This window comes from Myotis brandtii, unplaced genomic scaffold, assembly GCF_000412655.1.
Source record: "Myotis brandtii unplaced genomic scaffold, ASM41265v1 scaffold382, whole genome shotgun sequence".
Lineage (NCBI taxonomy): Eukaryota > Metazoa > Chordata > Mammalia > Chiroptera > Vespertilionidae > Myotis > Myotis brandtii.
The window spans coordinates 1,639,194-1,663,435 of NW_005364671.1; the positions used below are offsets into that span (position 1 = coordinate 1,639,194).

General features: G+C 42.8%; 1 protein-coding gene across 6 annotated transcripts in view; it reads left to right on the plus strand.

The window, feature by feature from the left end:
- The window catches only part of FAF1 (Fas (TNFRSF6) associated factor 1), a 356,513-nt gene extending 334,796 nt beyond the window's left edge, over positions 1-21,717 (plus strand). For all 6 annotated transcript variants that reach the window (XM_014544808.1, XM_005872500.2, XM_014544812.1 and 3 more), the window contains one exon: positions 19,712-21,717. In XM_014544808.1, coding sequence (XP_014400294.1) covers positions 19,712-19,795 — 84 coding nt within the window. In that variant the 3' untranslated portion in view covers positions 19,796-21,717. The remainder of the gene's footprint in view (positions 1-19,711) is intronic.
- Positions 21,718-24,242: the final 2,525 nt, after the last annotated feature.

Genomic DNA, 24,242 nt, shown 5'->3' on the forward strand with positions numbered 1-24,242 from the left:
TAAACCCTAGTGTAAACTTGGAAAAAAAAAAAATAATAATTGCCAAGCAAGGAAGCTTATTAGGGACTCCGTACCCAAGATTTTCATTGGAAGCTGATCATGTAGGTACCCTTTGCCTGGCACATACCAACATTCCAGAATCCCAGAAGGAAAGCAGATGTTAAGCATAAACTATAAGTAATACTTTCAAAACAAAAAGGACATTAAATGTAAATGAAAATCAGTTTAGGCTTAGTGAGCCACTCTTATCAGTTCTGGGAATGGTGGGACCCCTCCCCCAAACCCAAGTTCACAAATGCCAGCCAAGGACCAACAAGCAAGCCTTTTAAAAGAATAGCTGTTAGGCATACATATAGTTTTATTTTTTAAGATATTCATATCTCGGATTCACTTCTGGGATTTACTACTGGATATGTAAGTGGAACTCTGTAAACTGGGAAACTTCTAAGCATTTGATTTTGCCTCTCACCTTGGCTTGTAACAGAACTTAGTCCTGTAATGAAAGGTAGATGTAGCTTCAGAAAAATATTAATAAGCACCCGTTATTCCTGTATTCTCAAAGGAGACTTTCAAGAGATCCTGAGGGAAACACAATCCCTGAATATGGCCATCTCTTAGTTTCTAGAGTGCTAACATCCTTTATGTAAATTTGCCCAAATCTGCTTTGGTCTGCTCAGATTTCCTGCAGTTGTCCTTGAGACTACAGCCACTTTTCCTCACAGAGGGAGAATACTTTCTTAGCCTGGCTACTTAAAATAAAGGGGAAGTTGTTGGTATTTATTTTTCCTGGCTTGTCTTAAGCAAATATAAATCAACACTGTAAGAATGATTTATTTAACACTACCTGCTCTTTTCGGCATTGTAGCCTGAAACAAGAGCATATGTAGGCTGTGGAATCCAATGGACCTGGCTTTGAATTCTGGATCACCTCTTCCTAGAGTGATCTTAGAGAAATTACTTAATCTCTTGGTAAAATGAAAGTAACAATACCTATTTCAAAGGCTTGTGAACATTAAATGAAAGAATGAATGTGAAATGTTTAATACATACAGCATTTAGCACAGTAAGAATTTAAAAATGGTAACTGATATGATGGTAATGGTGATTATTTCTCTCCCCATCCCCACTTCCTCCTTCCTATCCTGTTTTGTTTTGTTGCTTTTTTTGTTTCAAGAGGACAAAGAAGTCAAATATTAACTGTTTAGAAACTACCAGCTTCAAGTAAGGATATCAAACAGTGTGCCTTACATGCCTGAAAATAAAAAGGTTCAGAGTGGTTTTCAACTAGAAATATTTAAAGTTTTTAGCAACTTGGAAGACAGTAAAGCTTCACAGAAGAAACAGAGTTTAAACTATTTTTTTAAAGGAGTAGTGAAAAACTACTCAGCAATAAAAAGGAATGAACTCAACACATGAAACAACTTGGGATCTCAAGGGCATTATGCTGAGTGAGAAAAGGCAAGCTCAAAAGGTTACTCACTGTATGATTACATGTATATAACATTCTTTAATTGGCATAATTATAAAGATGGTGTAGGTGTAAGGGGTGGATGTGACTACATTTGATGGTTTTATTCTGTCTTGATTGTGGTAGTGGTTACACAAATCTGCACAAGATAAAATCGCAAAGAAATATTCACAGACATATACTCAACTGAATATACATAAAAACTGATGAAATGTGAATTAAGGTCTATAATCTAGTTAACAGTATCATACCAGTGTCATTTTCCTGGTTTGATATTATACTACTAGAGGCCCAGTACAGGGATTCGTGCACCGGTGGGGTCCCTCAACCTGGCCTTCGGGGATCGGGCTCCCTCCTCTCTAGTTCTGGGTGTGTCACCCAAGAACTATAGCTGCCAAGTCACCCAGCTCAGCAGCTCCTGTGTTGAGCATCTTCCCCCTGCTGGTCAGTGCGTGTCATAGCTACCGGTCGGAGCATCTGCCCTCCGGTGGTCATTACGCATCATAACCATCAGCCAGTCCACCAGTTGGTTGGTCACTTAGGCTTTTATATATAGAGGTAGTCATATTTAAAGGAATGGCCATTTGTCAAGCAGAAGTATAAATAAAACCATAGGAATATAAGCCAGTGTATGTTTGGGGAATTGCAAACAGTTTGCTATGCTGGAATTTAGGATGTGAAGTCGGCATGGAGGGAAATGAGATAGGAATTGAAAAAATAACTAAAGGACTTTCTGTGCATTAATACAACAATTTTCAACCTTTTTCATCTCATGGCACACATAAACTAATTACTAAAATTCTGCAGCACACACAAAAATACATTTTTGCTGATCTGACAAAAAATAGGTATTATTTTGATTCATTCACACTGGATGGCTGTTGTTGTATTGGCTGTTATCATTTTTTTATTTTTCAATCTAAAGGAAAAGAAATTCTTTTACAGCACACCAATTGAAAAAATCATTGCATTAAATCCAGCAAATATTATTTGAACACCTGTTATGCTCAAGACATTGGGGATATAGTAGTAAATAGGCTAGACAAAGTTCTTGCCCTCACAAAACCAATTCTGGTGGAAATTTGAACTAGTTAAGGTAGGTATTAACCCGTGTAGTAAGAGAAATTTATGCTTAGAATTGCCAAATAGCTAATGCAAATTGACATAGCTAATAAGTTGCAGAGCAGTGACTCCACCTAGGTCTTTTGATTCCACATTTCTGCCTTTTCCCTACTGCCTCAAACTTATTGATTATTTTCATTAGGAAGGATTAGAGTAGGGAGACCCTAGGAAAGGGAGACCAAATAGGACAGCGGTTCTCAACCTGTGGGTCGAGACCCCTTTGGCAGTCGAACAACACTTTCACAGGGGTCACCTAAGACCATCCTGCATATCAGATATTTACATTACAATTCATAACAGTAGCAACATTACAGTTATGAAGTAGCAACGAAAATAATTTTATGGTTGGGTCACAACATGAGGAACTGTATTTAAAGGGCCAGAAGGTTGAGAACCACTGAAATAGGACTATTGCAGTAGACAAGACAGTAGATTGTGAGCTTCTAAACTAAGATGGCGATGATGGGAGTAAAAAGAAGGCAGCAGAATCAGGAGGAAGGAAGAATCCATGGGATTTGGTGATTTTTAGCTATGTCAGGAACAAGGAGTTGTTAGGGGTGACTTAGAGGTCCCAACCTGAATGACTGGAGAGATCATAGTTCATGTGCAGAAATTAAGGAAGACAGATGAGGAGGTAGATTCGCTTGGGGATTTGTTGAGACTGAGATGCCAGGAGGAAGTCTAGGTCAGTGATGGCGAACCTTTTGAGCTTGGCGTGTCAGCATTTTGAAAAACCCTAACTTAACTCTGGTGCCGTGTCACATATAGAAATTTTTTGATATTTGCAACCATAGTAAAACAAAGACTTATATTTTTGATATTTATTTTATATATTTAAATGCCATTTAACAAAGAAAAATCAACCAAAAAAATGAGTTCGCGTGTCACCTCTGACACGTGTGTCATAGGTTCGCCATCACTGGTCTAGGTGGTGCTTTCTAACAGAGGATAAGGAGATTTAAACTGTGAGAGTGGCCAACACCTGGAAGTGACTGGGGCAGATTTGAAGGAGATAAGTAGTGGAGTGACAGTATAGGCTAGTGGTTGAATGAATGGGTTCTAGAGTCCAGGCTGAATCTCAATTCTGCCATTTCCTAGCTCTTGCTACAGAGGTATTGAGAGAAAGGTGGTATTATGTAAGAAAACCCATATTGTATGCTCCTGACCAGATCAAAGGAATACATAAAGGAGTTTTAAAGTGTATTTGTAAAAGTACAACCATTTCATGAAAGCTGCATGGAATTCAGAGTCTTAATAAAATTGTCCTCTGCCCCTTTCTACCTTATTTACAAAGAACTTGATGTGCTGTGGTAGGGATTGATGACAATGAATACAGCCATTTATTTTTGTGCCTATTATATGCATAATCAAATATATTAGTTCTCTGAAAGTAGATATTATCCCCACTTTACAGATGAGGACACAGAAGCTTAGGAGAGCTTACATTTCTCAGATTTGCACAATAAATATCAATACCAGTATTTGATTCCCAAAACCTAGGTGCTTTCCTCATACCATGCTGAATATAAGATGTAACTGATTATGTATAGGTTTGTTGATGTGTTTAAGTCTTTATAAACTTACTTATTTTGCCTCAGAACTTAATTTTATAAGGGGTTTATAAAGCACTACCATTCAAAATGCTGTATCAGAAATCAAATAAACTTTTGAAGGCTGCATGTACAATCCCATCTGACTCCATTCAGCCATAAATAAAAAATCATTAGTTCTGTGCTCAGTATGCCAGGTGCTTCTGCAGACAAGCTGTGCTCACTTAAACTTAAAGTCTTTATAATAACCCCGCTATAAATACAAACAACTGTATATGTGCAGATTAACCTTTTCTCCACACTCCTTGTAATTTTCAAAGCCAGTGCTGGAGTTCCAGAGTGCATTAGCACATGCAGCAGCATGCCGCAGCCCCAGCCCACTTCACCCGCACCACACCTGCTCTTCCCCCACAACCAGGACCTCAAGGCCTTAGGTTTAATGTCTACTCCTGAATCCCAAACGTGAAGATTCTTTTGACATTTCCAAATTTATTTCACTTTCCTTCCTCTAGTTGGCTATATGTGAGAGCCTTGTGTGAACAGGCCTTCCTCATGCATGGATATTAGACTGTGAGAACTAGAAAAGACCCCTGTTGTATAGATTTAAAAACCCAAGATGCAGAGAAGGAAAGTAACCTGATCAAGGAAAATCAAAAGATGCCAGAACTAGAAATGCTTGGCCCAAATGTACAATAATTACAAAATGAAGGTAAGATATACATTTTGTAAACAAACAAAAAGAATTGTAACATCAAATCTGAAGTTATTTGGGATCATATCTAATTCATCTGAATACAGAGCCTGCCACATAGTAAGCAACTAATATTGGTTTATTGTTTATGAAAGTGTAAGTCAGTAAAATAGTTAGATGTAGGAAAGACTTGTGCATATTAGAATGAGACACAGAGGAAAAGAGGAACATAGAGCTAATGGAGACCATATGACTGAGTTAGGTGTTTCCCTTCCTCATGCTCTCTATTATAGCCCTTTACTATTCTGAATTGCAGTGGGTTGATTTCCTGTCTGCATCCAGCCCTAGAATCTACACTCCTTGAGGGCAGAGATAGTGCCTGTTCTGATATCATAGTAAATATTAAGGAAATACTTGTTTAGTAAATAAATGAGAGAAAAACATATTCCTACCTATTCATGCATTCACTGTTTTTGTTTTTGTATTTTTCATCTCACCAGGCAGAAACTCATGGTATCCTCATGACTTGAGGATAGGCAAGAGAGGGACCACATTATATAGTAACATTCACCCTCACTTATTCCTGGTTTTTTCCCCTTCCCCACCTATTCCCCCCCCCCCTCCCCCAGCCCCATGTCATGAGAAGAAAACTTATAAAGTCCAGAGGTGGGGCCATGGAGTCTGGAATCTGAGCTCTAGAAGTCTCCTGGCTGGCTAAAATTTTCAAGTGATTTTTAACAACCAGTTAGTTGTCAGTCTCATGTTGATGTCTCCAGTGGACGTTCTCAGAGGGATGTGTCGTGGTGGGAAGGGGACTAAGGTGAGAGCCAGGCACCCTGGGGAAGAATTTTTATTCTTCCATCCATTTGTTGTGTGATTTTATGCAGGGTACATACTTTCCTGTGTCTTATTTTCCTCTTCTGAAATATGAAGAGATTAAAGTGAGTGCTTTCTAAATCCTCCCTCAGCTCCGATACTATGTGATTCTATGATTAAATGACCTGAATAGAGAAAATCCTTGCCCTACTGACAACTCTCTTCTGAACACTGGAACAAAACCATTGGCTTCCTGGTCCTTCTGGCTTTATTTAATATCGTCTTCTCCTACTCCTTTTATATGAAAATGTCTCTGCCCCAGGCAGTTTATGGAGACTTAAGCTTTATTTACTGTAGCTGGAGGCTGCTATAAGCCAGGGCTTTGACAATATTTCACATTTATTTATCTGAGCCAGAGCTTAGGATCAGGTGGCAGCTAAGTCACTTAAGGTTATTCAAATGCATTGAAAATGTTGCTTAATAATTCAGGACCAGTTTTCTCTGTTTAGAGTATTAAGATTTTTTAAAGCCTTCTAATTAGCCAATTCCAACAGCAGTTTAGGGAAAAATCTGTCCCTTCTGAAAGGGCTACTGATGCAAACTTATTGTCATTCCCTGTGTCTGTGCAGCAGGACTAAGGCAAGGGCCAGAGAGAGTCGAGAGCTGGGTGACCTGCTGGGTGAACTGATAATAGTGACAGGTTCTGCCTGTTTTAGAGGTGAGGCTAGGGAAAGAGGCCTAAGGATACAGCTCCTCTTCACTCCCTTGCTTTGGCTTGATGGTGGGTCTAGCAAGGAGTGGGGAGCCTCCACTCAGTCACTTAGTAGGTCGTCTTCCAGCAAACATCTATTGAATTCACACTCTTTCCAGCAGTGGACTGGTCTCTGGGGATAGATAGCCAGTGAGACCTCATTATATGCCCTCAGAATTCAACCTGAGAGACAGACTCATAGACAAGTTGCACAGTAACCTGAGAGGCATAACAGACGGATAGCTCCATGTGAAACTGTAGCTGACCTTTCAGTTAGATCCTCCAGAAATGGGTTGCCTTGCCTAGTCAAAATACAGGAGTGCTGGTTAAGCAGAGGACAATGCCAGTGCCTACATTTCAGTTTAAACACTGACCTTGAATCTGCCAGCAGACCTTGGCAGCCACCTTGCCAGAGGATCCTAAGGTTAAACAAAGGCATTAGTGCAGCAAACGTGAATTGACCACATTCAGGGCAGTGAAATAGGCACGTGAGGCAGAGGCCACAATGAATGTACATAGCGCCTGTGTTCCAGGAGCCCATGGCCCAGTGAATGGAAGAAGTTACCACTTAGGATTACTTCTCTTACACAAGGAACAGGAGAAAGAGTTTAATTTAGGCTCTGTCACTTCGGCTTGGTTTTATGGATGAAGTAGTATCTGAGCTGAGCCTTGAGGATATATAAATTTTCAACAGAGGATGAAGGACAGTCTAGTAGGGGAAACAACAAAAGCAAAGTTTGGGTGAGAAAAGCATCAGGCATATTTAGGGAATAGCAAATGGCTCTAATTTGGCTGGAGCATAAGGTCTGTGAAGGGATAGTATTTAGAGAAAGAATGTAGGGGCCAAGCCATGACCACCCTTTCAAAAAGTTTAGGCCCAGGTATAACTTATAGGACATGTATTTTTCAATATAAAATAGAATAAACACCTATCTTGCCACTTAACTCCTAAAATGTTGTTAATAAAGGCTTGCTCTCTATTTTTCAATGTTCAATAATGACCAAACATTCTCTGGTCTGATTTATTCAACAAACATTAATTGAGAGTACATAATGAACCAGGTTCTTTGCTAGAAGCTGGAAATATAGAAGCAGGAAACAGTTTTTGTCTTTAAGTTGCTCAAAAGTGACTTGTCCGAGATCACACAGGTAGTCCAAAGAAGAATGGAACGTTTAGGGCGAAGTTTGCAGTCTCCCAGGGCGTGTGTGTTCCCTTCTCTCTTCCTCTTCTCTGAGCCCTGACCCTGTGTGGACACGGGGACCAAACTGATAGAAAATGAACACGCAGAAAAGTCTGGCCAGATAAAATACGTATCTCCAGCCACCTCAAGTACCACTTCCTTAACAACTTCTCTCCTAAATACTTTTGTTTCTCATCATGGTACTTTTCCTTAAATCCAAGGGAGAGTTTGGGAGTTTCTGGTATGAGCTTGGTATTGTATAGGTGCCTGCTGGGCAAGCCTTCAAAGAAAACACCTGCTCTGTTCATGATTCTTGCCTTCCACTTTCATAAGCTTTTGGGCAGATGAAATGTAATATGAAAATAGCTCAGAGAGAGCCTTGGTAACACTTAAGATATTGAACATGCTGCATCTGGTAACTAGAAAATTTAATGATCTCCTGCTGTTTTGGTAATTGGATAAGTAAATACATCAGAATAAATCACACCGTCAAGTCTTTTGTGTGCCGTTAGGGACTCAACTCTTTTAACTCCTGTTCAAAGCTCCAGCTCCTGAGTGGTGTGTGCGTGCAGGGCTATGCATGCACCAGCTCGATGGCCCTGCTTGGATATTAGAATGCATTCAAAATGCTTGCTTCCTCCTTAGCCACTCTGCCTGAAGAGCACCACGAACATGCCGCTCCAGATCTTTCTGAAGCCTGGGAGTTTACATTTAATAAGACATTCAAGCCCTTCATTATCTATCTCCAAACTGTCTTTTCAGCCTTGTCGTCCATTATGGGTGTGCTGTGAGCCTTGCCAGAAACACCACCCATTCACAAATTGGGAAAACGAGGCCAAAGCAAAAGGGGCCTATCCTGTTGCCCTAAGGAACCATTCAAGAATTTTAAGTAGGAGAGAGACAGGATCAGATATTTTGTTCAACTCTCGAGTGGCAGTGTGGAAGAGAGACCCAGAGAGAAATGGTCTATTAGAGTCTATTAGTTGTTGGGTAATGTCCTTCGCAGCTTACAGATGAGAAGTTTGGGTCTGCTGGAGGTTAAATGACCTGCTCAAGAGCATACATGCAGAACTGGGATTCAGAATCCATCAGTTCTCTTTTTTTTCTTTTTTCCAGTGTTCTTTCTCACTGCCTCCTACTCAGGATGTAACCCTTGCCTAGTGATGAAGCTCTGGGCAGACAATAACCAGGCTTCTCAGATTTTTAAGCTGAGGTAGCAGTTCCAAACCTAACCAGCTAACAGATTTCTCTCTAAACATAGTGGCTAGCGTTGTGGACCAATCTTTTATCAGAGGCATCCTAGGAACCTTTTATACAGAACCTGGCAGCCTTCCATGATATCCGCCTCTGAAGTGAGGCGTGTTCCCTAGATCAGTGCTTCCCAGCCTTTTTCAAATCACTGCACACATTGAAAATGTTTGTGTGCCTCACTGGGGTACCCGTACTAGGTTGTTCAGGGTGAGAACCACCCCAGCCCTGAGGTTCTGGCTGCCCTGAGGGGTGGAGAGCCAGCATGTTGCCACACTGCGGAATCCTCATTCACAAAGTTGCCTATACCCTATTTATTGGGCATTCAGGGACAGTGAGCTCTAAAGCAGGACTTTATTTTATTTATTTGAAATAGTTTCTTCCAGAGCCCAGGAGGGACTAATCTTGGGAACTAGCTTCCCAGGATGAGGAGACATGCCTGTTTTCATTCTTTTTATGTTCACTCTACAGCAGGCATGTCAAACTCAAAGGTTAACATGGGCCAAATAAGCAAGGTTTAAGTTTATGTGGGCTGCAAAAAAACAAAAGCTTCAATTTTCATAGAAACGTAGATTTATTTCAATAGAGACATGCTGAATACAAAGGGCTGAAATAAATGAGTAATCGTTAACATAAAATAATAGAATATTCTTGAACATTAACTTACCAGACACTGAATAACTGCACAGATTAATAAGCGTAACATAAATAAACCTATTTTTCTTGTTCTCCGAAAGTGAAATATTTCCTGTTGCACACACCAAACAAGTCAGTCCAAGACTAATGACGTGGCACTCGGCTACTAAAATATTCGCTGCTACCTGGTAGTATTAGTGGAGAGAAGTGGTGCGCCTGCGCGTAAGGCGCATAAGGGAAATGAATGCAACACAATTATAGTAATCAGTCATTAGGGAGCATTGTAGTTAGTTATTAATAATTATGTATAACAGGATATTGTAAAATTAAGTTACAACATTTTTATTAAAATATTTCTTATAGCCGTAACCGGTTTGGCTCAGTGGATAGAGTATTGGCCTGCGGACTCAAGGGTCCCAGGTTCAATTCCAGTCAAGGGCATGTACCTTGGTTGCAGGCACATCCCCAGTAGGGGGTGTGCAGGAGGCAGCTGATCCATGTTTCTCTCTCATTGATGTTTCTAACTCTCTATCCCTCTTCCTTCCTCTCTGTAAAAAATCAATAAAAAATATATATTTAAAATATTTCTTACATACCATTATATTGGCTGGGCTGCAAAAATATTCATTGTGGGCCGGCCACGAGTTTGACATGCTTGCTCTACAGACTTGGATCTCTTCCTGTTTCTAGACTAAAAAGGCTTTTCCCTTCCCACCCCCACCCTACCCTCTTGTTAGAAGCCCCTCTATTCCCTTTGGACCTTCCCCATTAACATTGCTGTTTAATAGTAGAGTGACCAAAGTCCCCATCAGGGATACCAATGCAAGAAGAGGGTCACGTTTTTTATTTGGTGTTTAGGCTCTTCCTAACAATGTGCCAGATGTGAGGCCATTTGGCATTAGTAACACTTTAGAATTGGTATCTTCATTAAACAGTCCATCTGAAGTCACAGCTGAGAATGAAGACTCCAGATTTGGTCCCAGATCTGCCATGAATGCTCAGTAACCTTGGGTAAATTTTTTCCACTAACAGCTTTTCTGTCCCCTTCTATTGCAGAGATGACCTCTAAAGACCCCTCCAGCTCTAACACTCACTAGTTGAGTGAAATATGCCCAAATGCCTACGGTAGTCATATATTCTATTATGGGGAGATTTGTGCTCAGTTACATGAAGAAGATCATCCTTTCAATCAGGAGACTTAGAATAAATAGGCCAGTGTATGACTACAATACTAAAATTATCTAGTGTGATGATTAAGAACACTTTGGAGCCCTGGTTGGGTAGCTCCATTGGTTAGAGCGTCATCCTGACATGCCAAGGTTGCGGGTTCGATCCCCAGTCAGGGCGTATATAAGAAACAACCAATAAATGCATAAATATGTGGAACAACAAATTGATCTCTCTCTCTCTCTCTCTCTCTCTCTCTCTCCCCCCCCATTCCTTCCCTCCCTCCTTCCTTCCTTTTCTCCCTCCCTCTCTTCCTCCCTCTCACTCCCTGCATTCCTCTCTCTCTCTTTCTCAAATCAATAAATAAAAAAGAACACTTCGGAGCCAGACCTAGTTTTAAATCCTTGCTCTGTCACTTCCTGCCTGTGCAACCTGAGACAGGTTATATAAACTCTCTGAGCTTCTATTCCTCATAAGGTTGTATGGTGCTTATAAAGCACTTAGAACAGTTAGCACCTAGTAAGCTCCAATGAATGTTAACTGTAAAGCAAAACAACAAGGCAGCCTACTGGATACAATTTTCATCCCTTGGTCACCTTAGTCTTCTCTTCCTTGTTCTTCCTTTAACTTTTCATTCATTTCTGCCTTCTTCCCACCTGAAAACAAAGTCATGGGGGGGAAATGTCCTGTAGGTACCCTGTGCTTTGCAGTCCCAGAAGCCCACTCAACCTCACTCTCCAGAACCCCAGTTATTCTACCAGTTTAGCAATGGAGCATCATCACTGTTTCTAGGAAGCCCTCACCCCAGTGCCACTTTTCTCCTGTGATCCGATGAGACATTGATCCAGAAACTACACAGGAAGCTGGGATGGGAATAGCCATAGAGTAGTCCCAGTAGTGGACCCTTCCAAACTGGAAGTTCCTTTGGGGGTTGCATTACTGCCTTCAGCAAATGTAGAGGAAAATTTGCTAGGAGCTACAGCTGGCATTGTGGGTGATGACCATGATGATGATGATAATGGGGATTAGTAATCCCTTATGTTTACAAAGGACTTTACAGTTACAAAAGCCTTTCACACCCTGATCAGCACATGACTAGCAGTTCAACTCTGAAATTCTCCCTCTGATACTTTGTGGTTGTAACTTCCCTCTTCAGGGATTCCCACTTCATCAAAAGGTGTTTACAGAAAATGGGCAATTAGCAATTAGGACCAAGGTGACAGTAGCAAAAGATAACCTATGGGGAACAACAAAGTCCATATCACAATAGAGCCATGAGCCACAACACAGCAACAGAGTGCCTGCTTTCCTTATGCCCAAGGGAAAGCCAGCCAGTCATTAACTGCCCCCTGTTTAGAAGTAGAGTCAGAGGTGAAGGGAAATGCTAGAATGCAGGCTGGAAGCTCACAAACCTGGGTGCAAATCCCGGCCTCGTCTTTCCTAGCTATGTAATCTTGGGCAAGTCCCTTAATCATTTTTGATCTCAGAGAATTCATCTATAAAATGGGAATAATAGGAGCAATTACCTCATAGAAGTGTTGTGACCATTTAATTAGACACTATATATAGAACAGGAAGTATAGTGCTTGGCACTTATAAAATGTCAAATGGTAACTTTTTTGGTAGTATGACATTAACAGTTATTTTTTAAACTTATGATATTTAATATGCATGTTTTTCTAATGGAGTACTAACAGAATAGTTTACTATAGCGTACCAAAAAGATTAGTTCCCACAAGTTCAGATTAAGTGCTAATTTTGAACAAAACCAAAAGCAGATAAGCTTTACTTCCCTGTAGTCTGGGAATTTACCCATGTAGCCTTTGTGCTGCCTCATAGAGTAGACAGAGCTCAGGACTTGAAGTGAAAAGACCTGAGTTCAAATGGGAGATCCACCAGTTTCCACCTGACCATATGTAAGTAATGTTTTGATTTGAGCTTTGTTGTTCTCATTGTAAAAATGATGATAAATCAGCCCAATCTCCTCAGATAGGTCTGAAATTTAGGTGCTGTATGGGAAAGTGCTTTGAAGGCTGTAAAATAATAGTCATTATTATGTACACATTCTTCAGAAAGATTATTAGCACATTCATTTTGTGTTCAAATAGCTTGGGTTTAAAGAAGCATTTCTTTAAGAATAAGCCTTGTTGTAGCTTTATGTTACATGGGAAATGTATTTTTGAGTTTATTTTTGTCCTTACTGGGGGACTCTCTCATCTTCTAATCAGGACCAAACAGACTTTGAGAAAAATAGAGCTGTAGCCCTTGTATCAGATTACATCAAATTATAATTGTTCAGTACTTGCTTAATACTATGTGGGACTTGGGGTTTTAAGGGTCATTAAATAATATCTTTTAACTTAACTAGTTCAAGACTAATTGAAGCTAAACATAGGACTCAGGTAAGGATAAAAACAATGTCTCTGTTACTGAAAAGGTTGATCATAGATTGTGGCTTGGGATCTGAGCCACAGGGCTTGCTGATATATTCTTTGCCCCTAAATTAGAGACTTGCCCACCCAGTCCTTGGCACAGCTGACACTGCAGGCCTTGTACACTTTAGGAGGGCAGCTTGGCTCCAGAAAGGGTTTGGACAAATGTGTAATGACATATATCTATCATTATAATATCACTAGAGGCCCGGTGCATGAAAATTCATGCACTGGAGAGGGGATTCCTCGGCCCGGCCTGCCCCCTCTCACAGTCCGGGAGCCCTCAGGGGCGGGAGGCGACCTGGCGATCAGGGGAAGGTGACGCCCCATCACACCTCTGCTGCTGCCACTGCCAGCAGCGCAAGCCTCGGCCGGCCCTGGTTACCTGAGCCTCAGGCGGTCCTGGGCGGCTGGGCAGCCGACATCTGAGGCTTGCCTGCACCTTGGGCCAGCTCTGGGGGGCTGGGGGGCTGAGGGAACTGGGAGACTCTGGAGGCAGGCGCCCTGGCAGGGCTGAGGGGACTGGGCGCCACCATCTTTGAGGGCATGGCAGTCAATTAGCATATTCCCTCCTTATTGGCTGTGGGCACCGCCATCTTTGCAGCGGCATGAGGGTCAATTAGCATATTCCCTCTTTATTAGATAGTATAGAGAGTGTTTTCACTGCCCTAAAAATCCTCTGTGCTCTGCCTATTCATCTTCCACCCCCCCTCAAAAAAATCCCTAACAACTAGTGATGTTTTCTTTGCTATTTCCCTAGTTTTACCTATTCCAGAATGTCAAATAGTTGGAATCATATAGTATGTAACCCTTTTAGAGTGGTTTTCTTCACTTAGTAATATGCATTTAAGATTTCTCCATGTCTTTTCATGGCTTGATAGCTTATTTCTTGTTAGCTCATCTTGGTTGCTTTCATTTTGGCAGTTATGAATAAAAGTGTTATAAACATCTGTGTGCAGGTTTTTTGTGAACATACATTTTCAGCTCTTTTGGGTAAATAACAAGGAGTATGGTTACTGGATTGTCTAATAAAAATATGGTTCTTTTTTTAAAAAACCACCAAACTCTCTCCCAAAGTAGCTATGTCATTTTGCATTCCCAGCAGCAATGAATGAGAGTCCCTGTTGCTCCATATCCTTGCCAGAATTTGTCTTTGTTCTGGTTTTCGGCCATTCTTACAGGTGTGTAGTGGTATCTCAGTTTTAATTTGCGTTTCCCAGTGGTAGATGATGTGGTGCATCTTTCCATATGCTTATTTTCCATTTGTGTATCTTCTTTGATGAAGTGTCTTTCAGGTCTTTGGCCCACTTTGTAATTGAGTTGTTTTCTTATTGCGTGTTTTTTTTAAAATATATTTTATTGATTTTTTACAGAGAGGAAGGGAGAGGGATAGAGAGTTAGAAACAGCGATGAGAGAGAAACATCGATCAGCTGCCTCCTGAACACCCCCGACTGGGGATGTGCTCGCAACCAAGGTACATGCCCTTGACCGGAGTCGAACCTGGGACCCTTCAGTCCGCAGGCCGACGCTCTAAGCCAAACCAGTCAGGGCTTCTTATTGCGTTTTAAGAGCTCTTTATATATTTTGGATAATAGTTCTTTATCAGATGTGCCTTTTGCAAATATTTTACCATAGTCCATTGACGATGTCTCCTCCTCTTGATGGTGTCTTCACAGAGCAGAAATTTTTAATTTTAATGAAGTTTAGTTTATCAGTTATTTTATGAATTGTGTCTTTGGTATGTCAAAAGTCACTTAGATTTTTTTTTCTATGTTATCTTCTAGGAATTTTATAATTTTGTGTTTTACATTTTGAGGTAATTTTTGTAACCGGTGTAAGATCTGCATATAGATACACTTATTTGCATGTGGATATTCAGTCATTTCAGCATCATTTGATGAATCTAGAATTTTTTCTAAATGTGAAAATATTAGATCCAGACTTTCCTTTATTCAACTTCAAGCTAAAAGCATTTCCTAACCCTGGCAGGTGTGATTCAGTTAATTGGAGCATCCTCCCATGCATCAGAAGGTCTCAGGTACAATTCTTGGTCGAGGCACATATGGAAGACAACCCAATTGATGTTCTCTCTCTCTCTCTCTCTCTCTCCCTCCCTCCCTCCCTCCCCCCATCCATTCTCCCTTCTTCTCTAAAATCAATTTTAAAAAATTAAAAAATAAATAAAAGCATTTCCTTAGCAAAATTAAATAAAAAGGATTAATAATAACACCTACCCTACATGATTGTGAATTAATGGTTGTGTAGATATCTTGCAAACTATACAGTATTATGCATATATTGCTGCTACTATTATTTTTAGTATTACTCAGCTCCTGGCCTCAAGTAGCTTCCAGTCTACTAGTAGTGTGATGTTTATGCTCAGGTATTTAAAAAAAAAGAGAGAGAGAGAAAAACAAAATGATGTGGCCAGAAAGAATCCTGAAATAGAAGTCAGACACTCTGGAGCAGACTACTCTATCTGCACCTTATCAGCTGTGCCACCTGGGCCAAGTCACTTGACCTCTCTGAGCCTCAGGTTGCCGACCTGTGAAATGAAGGGTTGAACTGTTTGACATTATTAATTTAGTGAGAAAATATATCAATTTTTTTCCTAAGTGTAATGAATAAAATGTCAAGATGGTTGAATTTTCTCTTCTAACATAGACAAAGTCAGGCCATACCTCTTGTTTGAAAATTCCCCTCCTTTCCCAAGAAGTCCCAATTGTGGGTTTCTGTGTTGATTTAGAGTCAATATAGTCAGTAAAGTCCCAAGGAAATGGCAAAACACATGCTCAGATTGGGTTTTTGTATTCGTATTTTATAAACATTTCAGGATTTTTTCTTACCTTTAACCTTTTGTCATTCTTAAAGTGATCTTATATCCTGGAAACTCGGTTAGAAACAGCCTCGGGGTCATCTCATCCAACTTCTTTCTGTGTGGCTCCTGTTCTTAGCAACACCTCTGGCAGAATAGTCTGGTAGTTAAACATGGATTTCAAAGCTAGGTTGCCTTGGTTCACATCTGGCTCTGCTCTTAATAACTTTGAGACCTTAGGCGAGTTACTTAGTCTGTTCCTTGGCTCAGTTTCTTCATCTGTAAAATGAGGATAATAATAGTACTGATCTCAGATAACCTACCCCAGAGGGTTATTATGAAAAACAAATTATTTTTAAAATGTAAAGTGCTTGGAATATGCAGGGAACAAAGTAAATGCTCAGTAAATGTTAGCCATTATTATTATCACCATCATCATCATCATCATCATCATGATGTTCTTCAAATAAGCCTCTATTTGAATGCTTCTAGGGACACTAGAGAGTACGCTCACTCTACCCTCCCAACCCCTCCATCACCCAAGGCAGCCTGTTGGCGATGTTGGCCAGGTGCTTTTGGTTATTGTGCTTGTTGGAGTCAGATAGACTTGAGTTTGAAACTTTATTCTATTTGCAGCCTTGGTCAAGATAAGCCATGGTATCTTCTGTAAAATGGCAATAACCTACTTCACTGGGTGTTCTGAGGACTACTTTACGGTACTATATACAAAGTAGTTAGCATGGTTCCAGCTACATGGTAAGCATTCAATAACTGATAGTTGCTGCAATGATGATGATGAAGATGATGCTCTGTCTACTTACCAGTCCTCAGATATTCAAAGGGCTGACAGGGCCCCTGCCTGCCCTGGGGCACACAGGCAGCACTTCCCAGTGCCCCTCCAGGGAGACATCTCCCGCTCTGCAGCTGTTTCTCGGAAAAGAACGTGGTGTTTAGACTCTGTCCTGCTAGGCTCTGTCCCTCCTGGCGTGCTCCACCTCTTCTTGAATGGGCCCAGAGCACGGCAGTGTGGTTTCACAGCATGGCCACTGTTGTGCTGGAATGAAGCATGGGGACCTACATCCCCTAGGTCTACACCAGTCAAATGAGAGTGAAAACAGAGACTATCCTGTTCACTTTGAAACTCCTGTCTGAAATGACCTTCAGAAAAAAAAAAATTGCTTATGATCTGGGGCACTAGATTGCGCAGCCCCAGCACAACCATGTTTGCTGTGAAGCAGTCCATTGTGGCCCAGCCCCACCGCAGCTATAAAAGGCGGTCTCCAGATATTGAGGCATTGCCCTATCAAGGAAAAGGGAGCACTTCTGCTGGGCACTGGGTAGAAATAAGAATGGCGGCCAGGTGCAGACTGAGCTCCAGGAAGTTTTGGAGGAAAAAGCTCCAACATTGAGGTCAGACAGACCAGGTCCTTTACCCAAGGCAGCACTCCAGCTAGTGATGGCTGCCACCCTCTGAGCACTTCCTGGCTCGGGCACTGTGCCAGCAGCCTCACTAGCATTATTCCAGTTAGCTGTCACCACAGCCTATAAAGGAGAAACCGATTATTCCCATCATACAGGTGAGAAAACTGAGACTCTCTGGTTGTGTAACTTCTTCAAGGTCATATAGGTAGTAAGTGACAGCTGGGATTTGAATCTAAGTCTGCCTCACTCTTTTTAACCATTGTGCAATATACACATACCCTTACTGGCCTTAAATAAGTGCCAGCCCTTCTGAGCCCTAATTTTGTCATTTTCACCTACCCTGCATAGTTGGTCTAGGGATTAAATGGGATGACATATTTATAGTGTTTGGTATGTAGTAGATGTTCAAGAAATTTTAGTTTCCCCTCCTTATGTCCCAGCTTTCCCACTTAAAGTGACAGGGAAAATCACTTAACGTTTTCTGGACACAGTTTTCTCATGTAAAAACTGGGTGTGTTTTCTGAACCTCTGACCTTGCATGTTGACAAGCCAGGCAGGGTTCGGCTTGGGCCTGAGGCTCCAGCCTCCCAGCCTCTTTTGCTTTGCAGCGGATCTTTCTGGCAGCATGCACAGCTCTGGCACGGTTATGATTATGGTTTCTCCCAGCAAACATTATATTTACAAACCACAAATAACAAAGTAGAAGGTGCCGGAAGAGCTCTGGCATGTTAATTAAGAACAATAGCGGAAGCAGCTGGGCAGAAAATGCCAGTGAGTCGGAAGCAGCAGCAGCACAGCTCTGCTTGTTGACAGAAGCCAGCACGGTGTTGTACATTAATTGGGGAAGTGGGTAAACATTTGCCAGCAGCTTGCCCCCAGTGCATTGGAAGACGGACAGCAGGCTGGGCCCTCCCCACCACCTTGCCTGCCCATGTGCCCAGAGCCCCAGAGATACCAATAGAGCAGCTTTGCTCTAGGTTCCTTATAAGCAGAGAGGATTCTAGAGGCAATGTGTCTCCTTAATGACCCTCCTGGGCATACCAGGTTTCTGCCGGATACAGTTGAAGATAGTGTTCCTCCTTCAGCTCACCAGCCTGCCTATGACACTCGGCCTCCAGGACCCCCCAGTGGGCTAGGAGAAGACAGGGGAGCCATCTTATTGGGTGTGGCTTGAATTGAGCAGAGAACATGATTGCCTGCCTGGGGTGCTGCAGTCTCTGCCCACAGGCCCAGAGCTCCTGTGTCTGACAGCACACTGCCCAGCCTCTCATCACGCACAGGATGGACGCAGGTAAAGCTGCCCAGCTACCTGTATCCATCCTCACAGTTGCTCACACATACCGCAGCCATCACTGAGACCGGCTCTGGGCCAGACACTCTGCTAATTATATATTTTTTCTCATTTAATCCTCACATCAGTCCTGCATGATTGATACTAACTCCAAAGCCACAAAGCTAATAGCCAAAACAGCTGTGATTTAAACCAGAATCTTTCTGGTTCCAAAACCCATTGTCCTTTCCACTAAACCAGTATTTCTCAGCATTTTAAAATTTATGATCTCTTTCATTAAACAGGACATTTTTGTTTTTCTCTCCCATTCAGAAAACATCCACGTCCCATCCCTGCCCCCAGCCTAGGAGGTTAGGAGCCTAACTTAGGATCCCTGTATGATTAGCATATCCCAGCTGAGCCAAGAGGATTTTGTCCAGCTCTGTTCTCTATGGTTCACATTATAAAATAATGTTTTTTTATGTTCTGTAACATAGTCACATTATGACATTGACTTATTTTTTCACACATACACCCAACAGGGAGATTGTGTTATGCCTCCCTAAGGAGCCTCTCCTCGAAGGGGAGATACTCCTCTGTGGGCGTGGTGGAGTGGGTGTCTGCAGTTTATCACAGGAGGTTTAGCAGCCAGATGAGCCGCAGAGGCTTAGCTCCTTCCCAGCGCGCAGAAAAGGCCTCCCTGCTGTCAGGAGTTAACCAGGGAGAGGGCCCAGAAATGCCATCAGTCCTTTAGCCAGCATCCTTTCCTCAGGGCCTCCTGTTCTGTTGGCCACGCTGAACTGTGGCAAGGACCCTCCACCTGCCCAGGAAGAGGTCCAGTCTGGACCTGTGCCTTGAGGTCAGGTGCTAGTTCCTCCACTGAACTGTGAGACTTGAGCTCTCTAAGCCCTGGTTTCCTCGATTATAAACTGGGAATAACACCTACCTGGCAGGGCTGTTTTGAGGATCAAATAAGAGAACAGTTATATTGCAAATCTTGCGTGAATTTTGGGACACCCTATACAAATGCTCGTGTCAGGACGTAGCAGGCTCAAAATCAATGTGCGTTCAGGACCTGAGTGCCATGTGGAGAAAACCGTGCTTTTCCAGTCTTTTGAATATATGCTTTTTTTCTTTTTAGATAACCCAGCTGGACCCAAATAAATCATTGTTGGAGGTAAAGTTGTTCCCTCAAGAAACCCTTTTTCTTGAAGCAAAAGAGTAAACACGCCCAGCGGTGGAACCAGCCATTCCTTGACTTGCCTGAGGCCTGCATCAAGAGAAGGGCTCTTTGCCAACCCACCTACACGCTCGTCTCATTGAATTCAGTGTCACACTCTGCCTCTTGCAAGATTGCTGGAAAAAAGTAATAATAAACATAGCTACTTAACACGTCCCATCCACGAGTATATGTTCCCAGTACAGCTCTGCTGCCCCCCCTCCTCCCTTCACTTGGCCCGGTCAGTGACAATGCACTGTTCCAGTGTGCGTGACCACAGAATAGGACCGATGCCTCTCCAGGGCCCTCTGCCCCCCAGTGTCCAGACAGTTCTGTCTGTCCAGGGACACCAGGTCGCTGTCTGTCGGATATGTCTCATTGAGCCGGATATGTCTCAAGGCTCACACACCTGCCTTGTTATTGTCATAACTGGATTTCTACTTTGTCGCCTAATTTTAAGAGGCAAGGGGAGAAAGTCAAGTGGAACTTCTTGGCCTGGAGATAGAACAGTATTGTAGGGGGAAACGCATATCATTTTTGATGGTACTTTCTGACCTCTTTTACTAAGATGTAAGGTTGTGTTTGAGGACTGCATTTGAGAAATACGCAAGGTATTTATTTACTGCTGCTGCCGTGGGTCCCCAGGTTCCATTTGGAGGTGTTTGCTGTTCCACTGCAGCACAGGAAGCTGTCTGAGCGCAGTGTGGGTGTTGAGGTATGTGAAGAGGACCGGTTCTAGGACTTGGGTACTGGCCCAGCCACAGGAAGCTGCTGTTAGGTTTGCATTTGGAGCCTGACGGATCCCAGCTCCCAGGCTGCCCCTTTAGTGTACGGTGAACGCAGTTCCCTCCTGCTTTTCTCTCCCTCTTTCCTTCTCTAGTTTGGACTTGTCACTTGGTGTGTTAAGCCCCTTGTCTGTCACCAAAATCTGATCAGCGGCCCCTTGGACTCAGCCCAGATGTAATAAGAAATTTGTTCCACTTTTTATTATTTGAATGTTTCAATATTAGATATTGGGCTCCCGTCTCAAATGAAAAGGATCTCATCTGGTGGCTGAGAATTCTGATGTCATATATTTAAGGAGCAGACTTGGGGGCTCAGCTCAGAAGATGTGTGTTGCCTGAACCCACGTGTGGTGATTGTGGGATGATTTAGTATATGTGGACTTTTGTTAATCTATGGATTTGGGGTTTAGAGTCCAGTTCACTGTTTATACCTTCACCAACAGTGATTTCTTTTCCATCTTGGAATGTTTCTATCCACTTATGTGTCCCCTGTGGTCTCTATCCTAGGGGTTGGTATCCTCACTTGACATTTTGTACGTGTCCAAAAGAGTCTAAGTGCTGGGTTTTTCTCCCTGACCCAAGCCAAGGGGTTATCAGGAGACTAACCGAAGCCTGAGAAATGCCTGGTCATTCTCCCTCTGCCCAGAAGTGGGCATTGGCCAGGAAAATTCCATCTCTGTCTTTTCTCTGATGCTCCAACCAGGGACCTCTCCTGATCACTCTCTTAAAAAGAGATGTGTTCCTAACAGACCAGTGCTGCGTCTGCCGAGGGCAGCCCTCCTCTGGCCCCAGAGGTCTCTCGGGGAAGCTGAAGGGAAGAGACCCACAGGGATTCAGCCTGAGCACGTCCTCTCCGGCTCCACTCCACCCTCTTAGCCTCGTGGCCCCAGCTACAGGTGCACTAGGGCGCCAGCTCTTTTCCATGTAGACCTTGCTCTGTAGCGGCCATGGAGAAGCTACAGCCCTGAACTCGGGCCAAACTCAGGAACAGCAGCAAGGGTAGGGGTGGGGGGTGGAGGTACAGGACTCTGAATTCACTTTCATGTTTAACCTGTTCCGTCTGATTGGGTTTGACAACATCATATTGTTCCCCACTATCATCTTCACTTCTGTATTCCAATAATTATAGACTTTACTCTGAAACTGATTTTGTGAAAGTTATTAAATGCTACTTGAATGTGTATGGAGTTTACACACCCTTTTTCAACCCTGTCTTGGAAGGTTTTCCTTGCTCAGTCCCACAGAATCCTTTCCTCTGGGCCCCACTGCAGGGAAAAGCCTCCGCTGATTCTCACTGTTCACTCATGTCATTCTGGTCTACTGAGCTCCAGAACAGAGGCCGAAGCAGTTTTATGTCTTTTCTCGCAAACACAGCATTACAATGACTTCAGAAACATGAAGTGACCTGCTGTCACCACAGAAATGGCACTGTCCTTGGCAGCTCTTCCTCCTACCCTTAAACTTCCCTGGGCTTCCCCTCCCAGCCTCCAGACACAAAGTCGGCCAACATCTGTGCTTGGTGTTCTTTTCTTTTCTTTCTTTCTTTCTTTTTTTTTTTTTTCAAAACAATTGGAAAACATTTATTATACTGAAATGTATACATCCTACTATTAAAAAAACAAAGTAGCAAATTTGCTGGTGCCATAATTTAACTTGTCTCACTGGGACTAATGCTCAATACTACTTGGTATGATTTTAAGTTTGATGAGCTTTTAGCTTTTTCACTCCACTTCTAAAACCCTCGAGAAATTCAAAATATCACACAGCACTGAGTGACATTTATTGTTCCATAAATCTTGAGACTCAAAAATGTGCTTGGTGTTCTTCAGCCCAGCTGTTTACAGTGATGGTCCAGGGTTCCTCGCCATCCCCACCCCATTCTAGTTCACTCCTCTGGGTTTCTTGGAGTGTCAGCTATACATCTAGAGCATTAGTTTGAAGGTTTAAGGGGGTAATGCCAATTTCCCGCCTCCTCTCTGGAGGTGCATTCTGGGGGAGGTTTCTGGCCTGTGATGTTACCTGCTCTGGCACTGCTGGTTTTATTGATCACACAGGTGTTCTTCTCTGAAGTATAAGCATCCAAAGTCTGAGCTGGAGGAGAGCATCTTTTATACTATAGAACAGTGGTTCTCAACCTTGGCTGCACATTAGAGTCACCTGGGAATCTTTTTAAAATCCTGATTTCTGGGCCTCATCCTCCGGAAATTCTGTTTCTTTGTTACCAATCTTGTGGCCCCACCCCATAACAAAGAAACAGAATTTCCAGAGGATGAGGCCCAGAAATCAGGATTTTATTATAATATATATGTATATTTTGATTGATTTCCGAGAGAAAGGGAGAAGGGGAGAGATTGAGAACAATGATGAGAATCATTGATTGGCTGCCTCCAGCAGGTCCCCTACTGAAGATTGAGCCTGCAACCCAGGCATGTGCCCTTGGCCGGAAGCGAACCTCGCACCCTTCAGTCCACAGGCCAACGCTCTATCCACTGAGCCAAGCCAGCTAGGGCCAGATATCAGGATTTTAAAAAGATTCCCAGGTGACTCTAATGTGCAGCCAAGGTTGAGAACCACTGCTATAGAAGAATAGAACTTGGGCTTTTACAGATTTTGCTTGGTGATATTAGAAACACAAGTTTGCAGTTTCTTTAAAATTGTTACTCCCAAAGCCAGACTTGCCGGCCTGAGTGCTGGTCCATGGGATGGATCTTAAAAGATGTTGCAGAATTCTGGCAGGTTTCCCAAAAGCAGGGGAGATGTTCATTTGGACACGGGAGAGGGTCTTAAATGTCCCCAGGAGCAGCATCACCCATTGGCACTCTTCCACCAGCTCCTCACTACCCAGTCCCGGGTCCCACAGGGAATGGGATATGGAATCGTAAGTCCAGCCCAGGCATAACTCACATGTGCCTGTCACGTGCCTTGTCTCATTTGATTCTTTATAACGTTCTGGCTGGAGACCACACACACTCCAGAGACTTCAGTGTCTTCCAGTTTGAGCCTTGGTTCCGCCATTTAATAGCTATGTCACCTTAAGGTGAGTAACCTCTCTAAACCTCAGCGTCCTGGTAACATCCAGATAGCACTCTGCAGTTCCCCACTCCTTCCACCCGGCACAGTCCCCCGCACTGAGGAAGCAGGGCAGATGATCGCCCCATTTCTGCACGTGGCTGCCTAATGTCACACAGAATGTCAGCAGGGGAGTCAGGACTCGGGCCCTGGGCTCTGGTGCTCAGGTCCACAGCTCTTCCATGAAGAACTAATGAACTTCACGTCCAAGAAATTGTAGGACTCCCCTGCGATTGTGTACAGAAAGTTGTGTGCACTTGTCCGGAAGGGGAATCTCTAGTCATCAGGTCCTCAGTGGGCTCCATCGATGCCAGAAACGTAAGAACCACCATTTACATCATGCAAACACCAGGCCATTTGCAAAGTTGAATCTGTCCATTCTTCTCAGCAGCCATATTTTTATCTAAAGCAGAGCCACAGCCCAGAGAAGGTGAGATGCCGCAAGTAGGCTTTCGTGCCCGGACTTCCCTCTGCATTTAGTGCTTCTCCCTTGTCTCAAATAATCTGCTTTGGTCAGACAGCTCCTCCTTGCTGTGTTTTGAAAGGTTGGTCTGAAAGAAAATACCAATAAAAGACGTGCTCTCTAGTCTTCAGTCTGT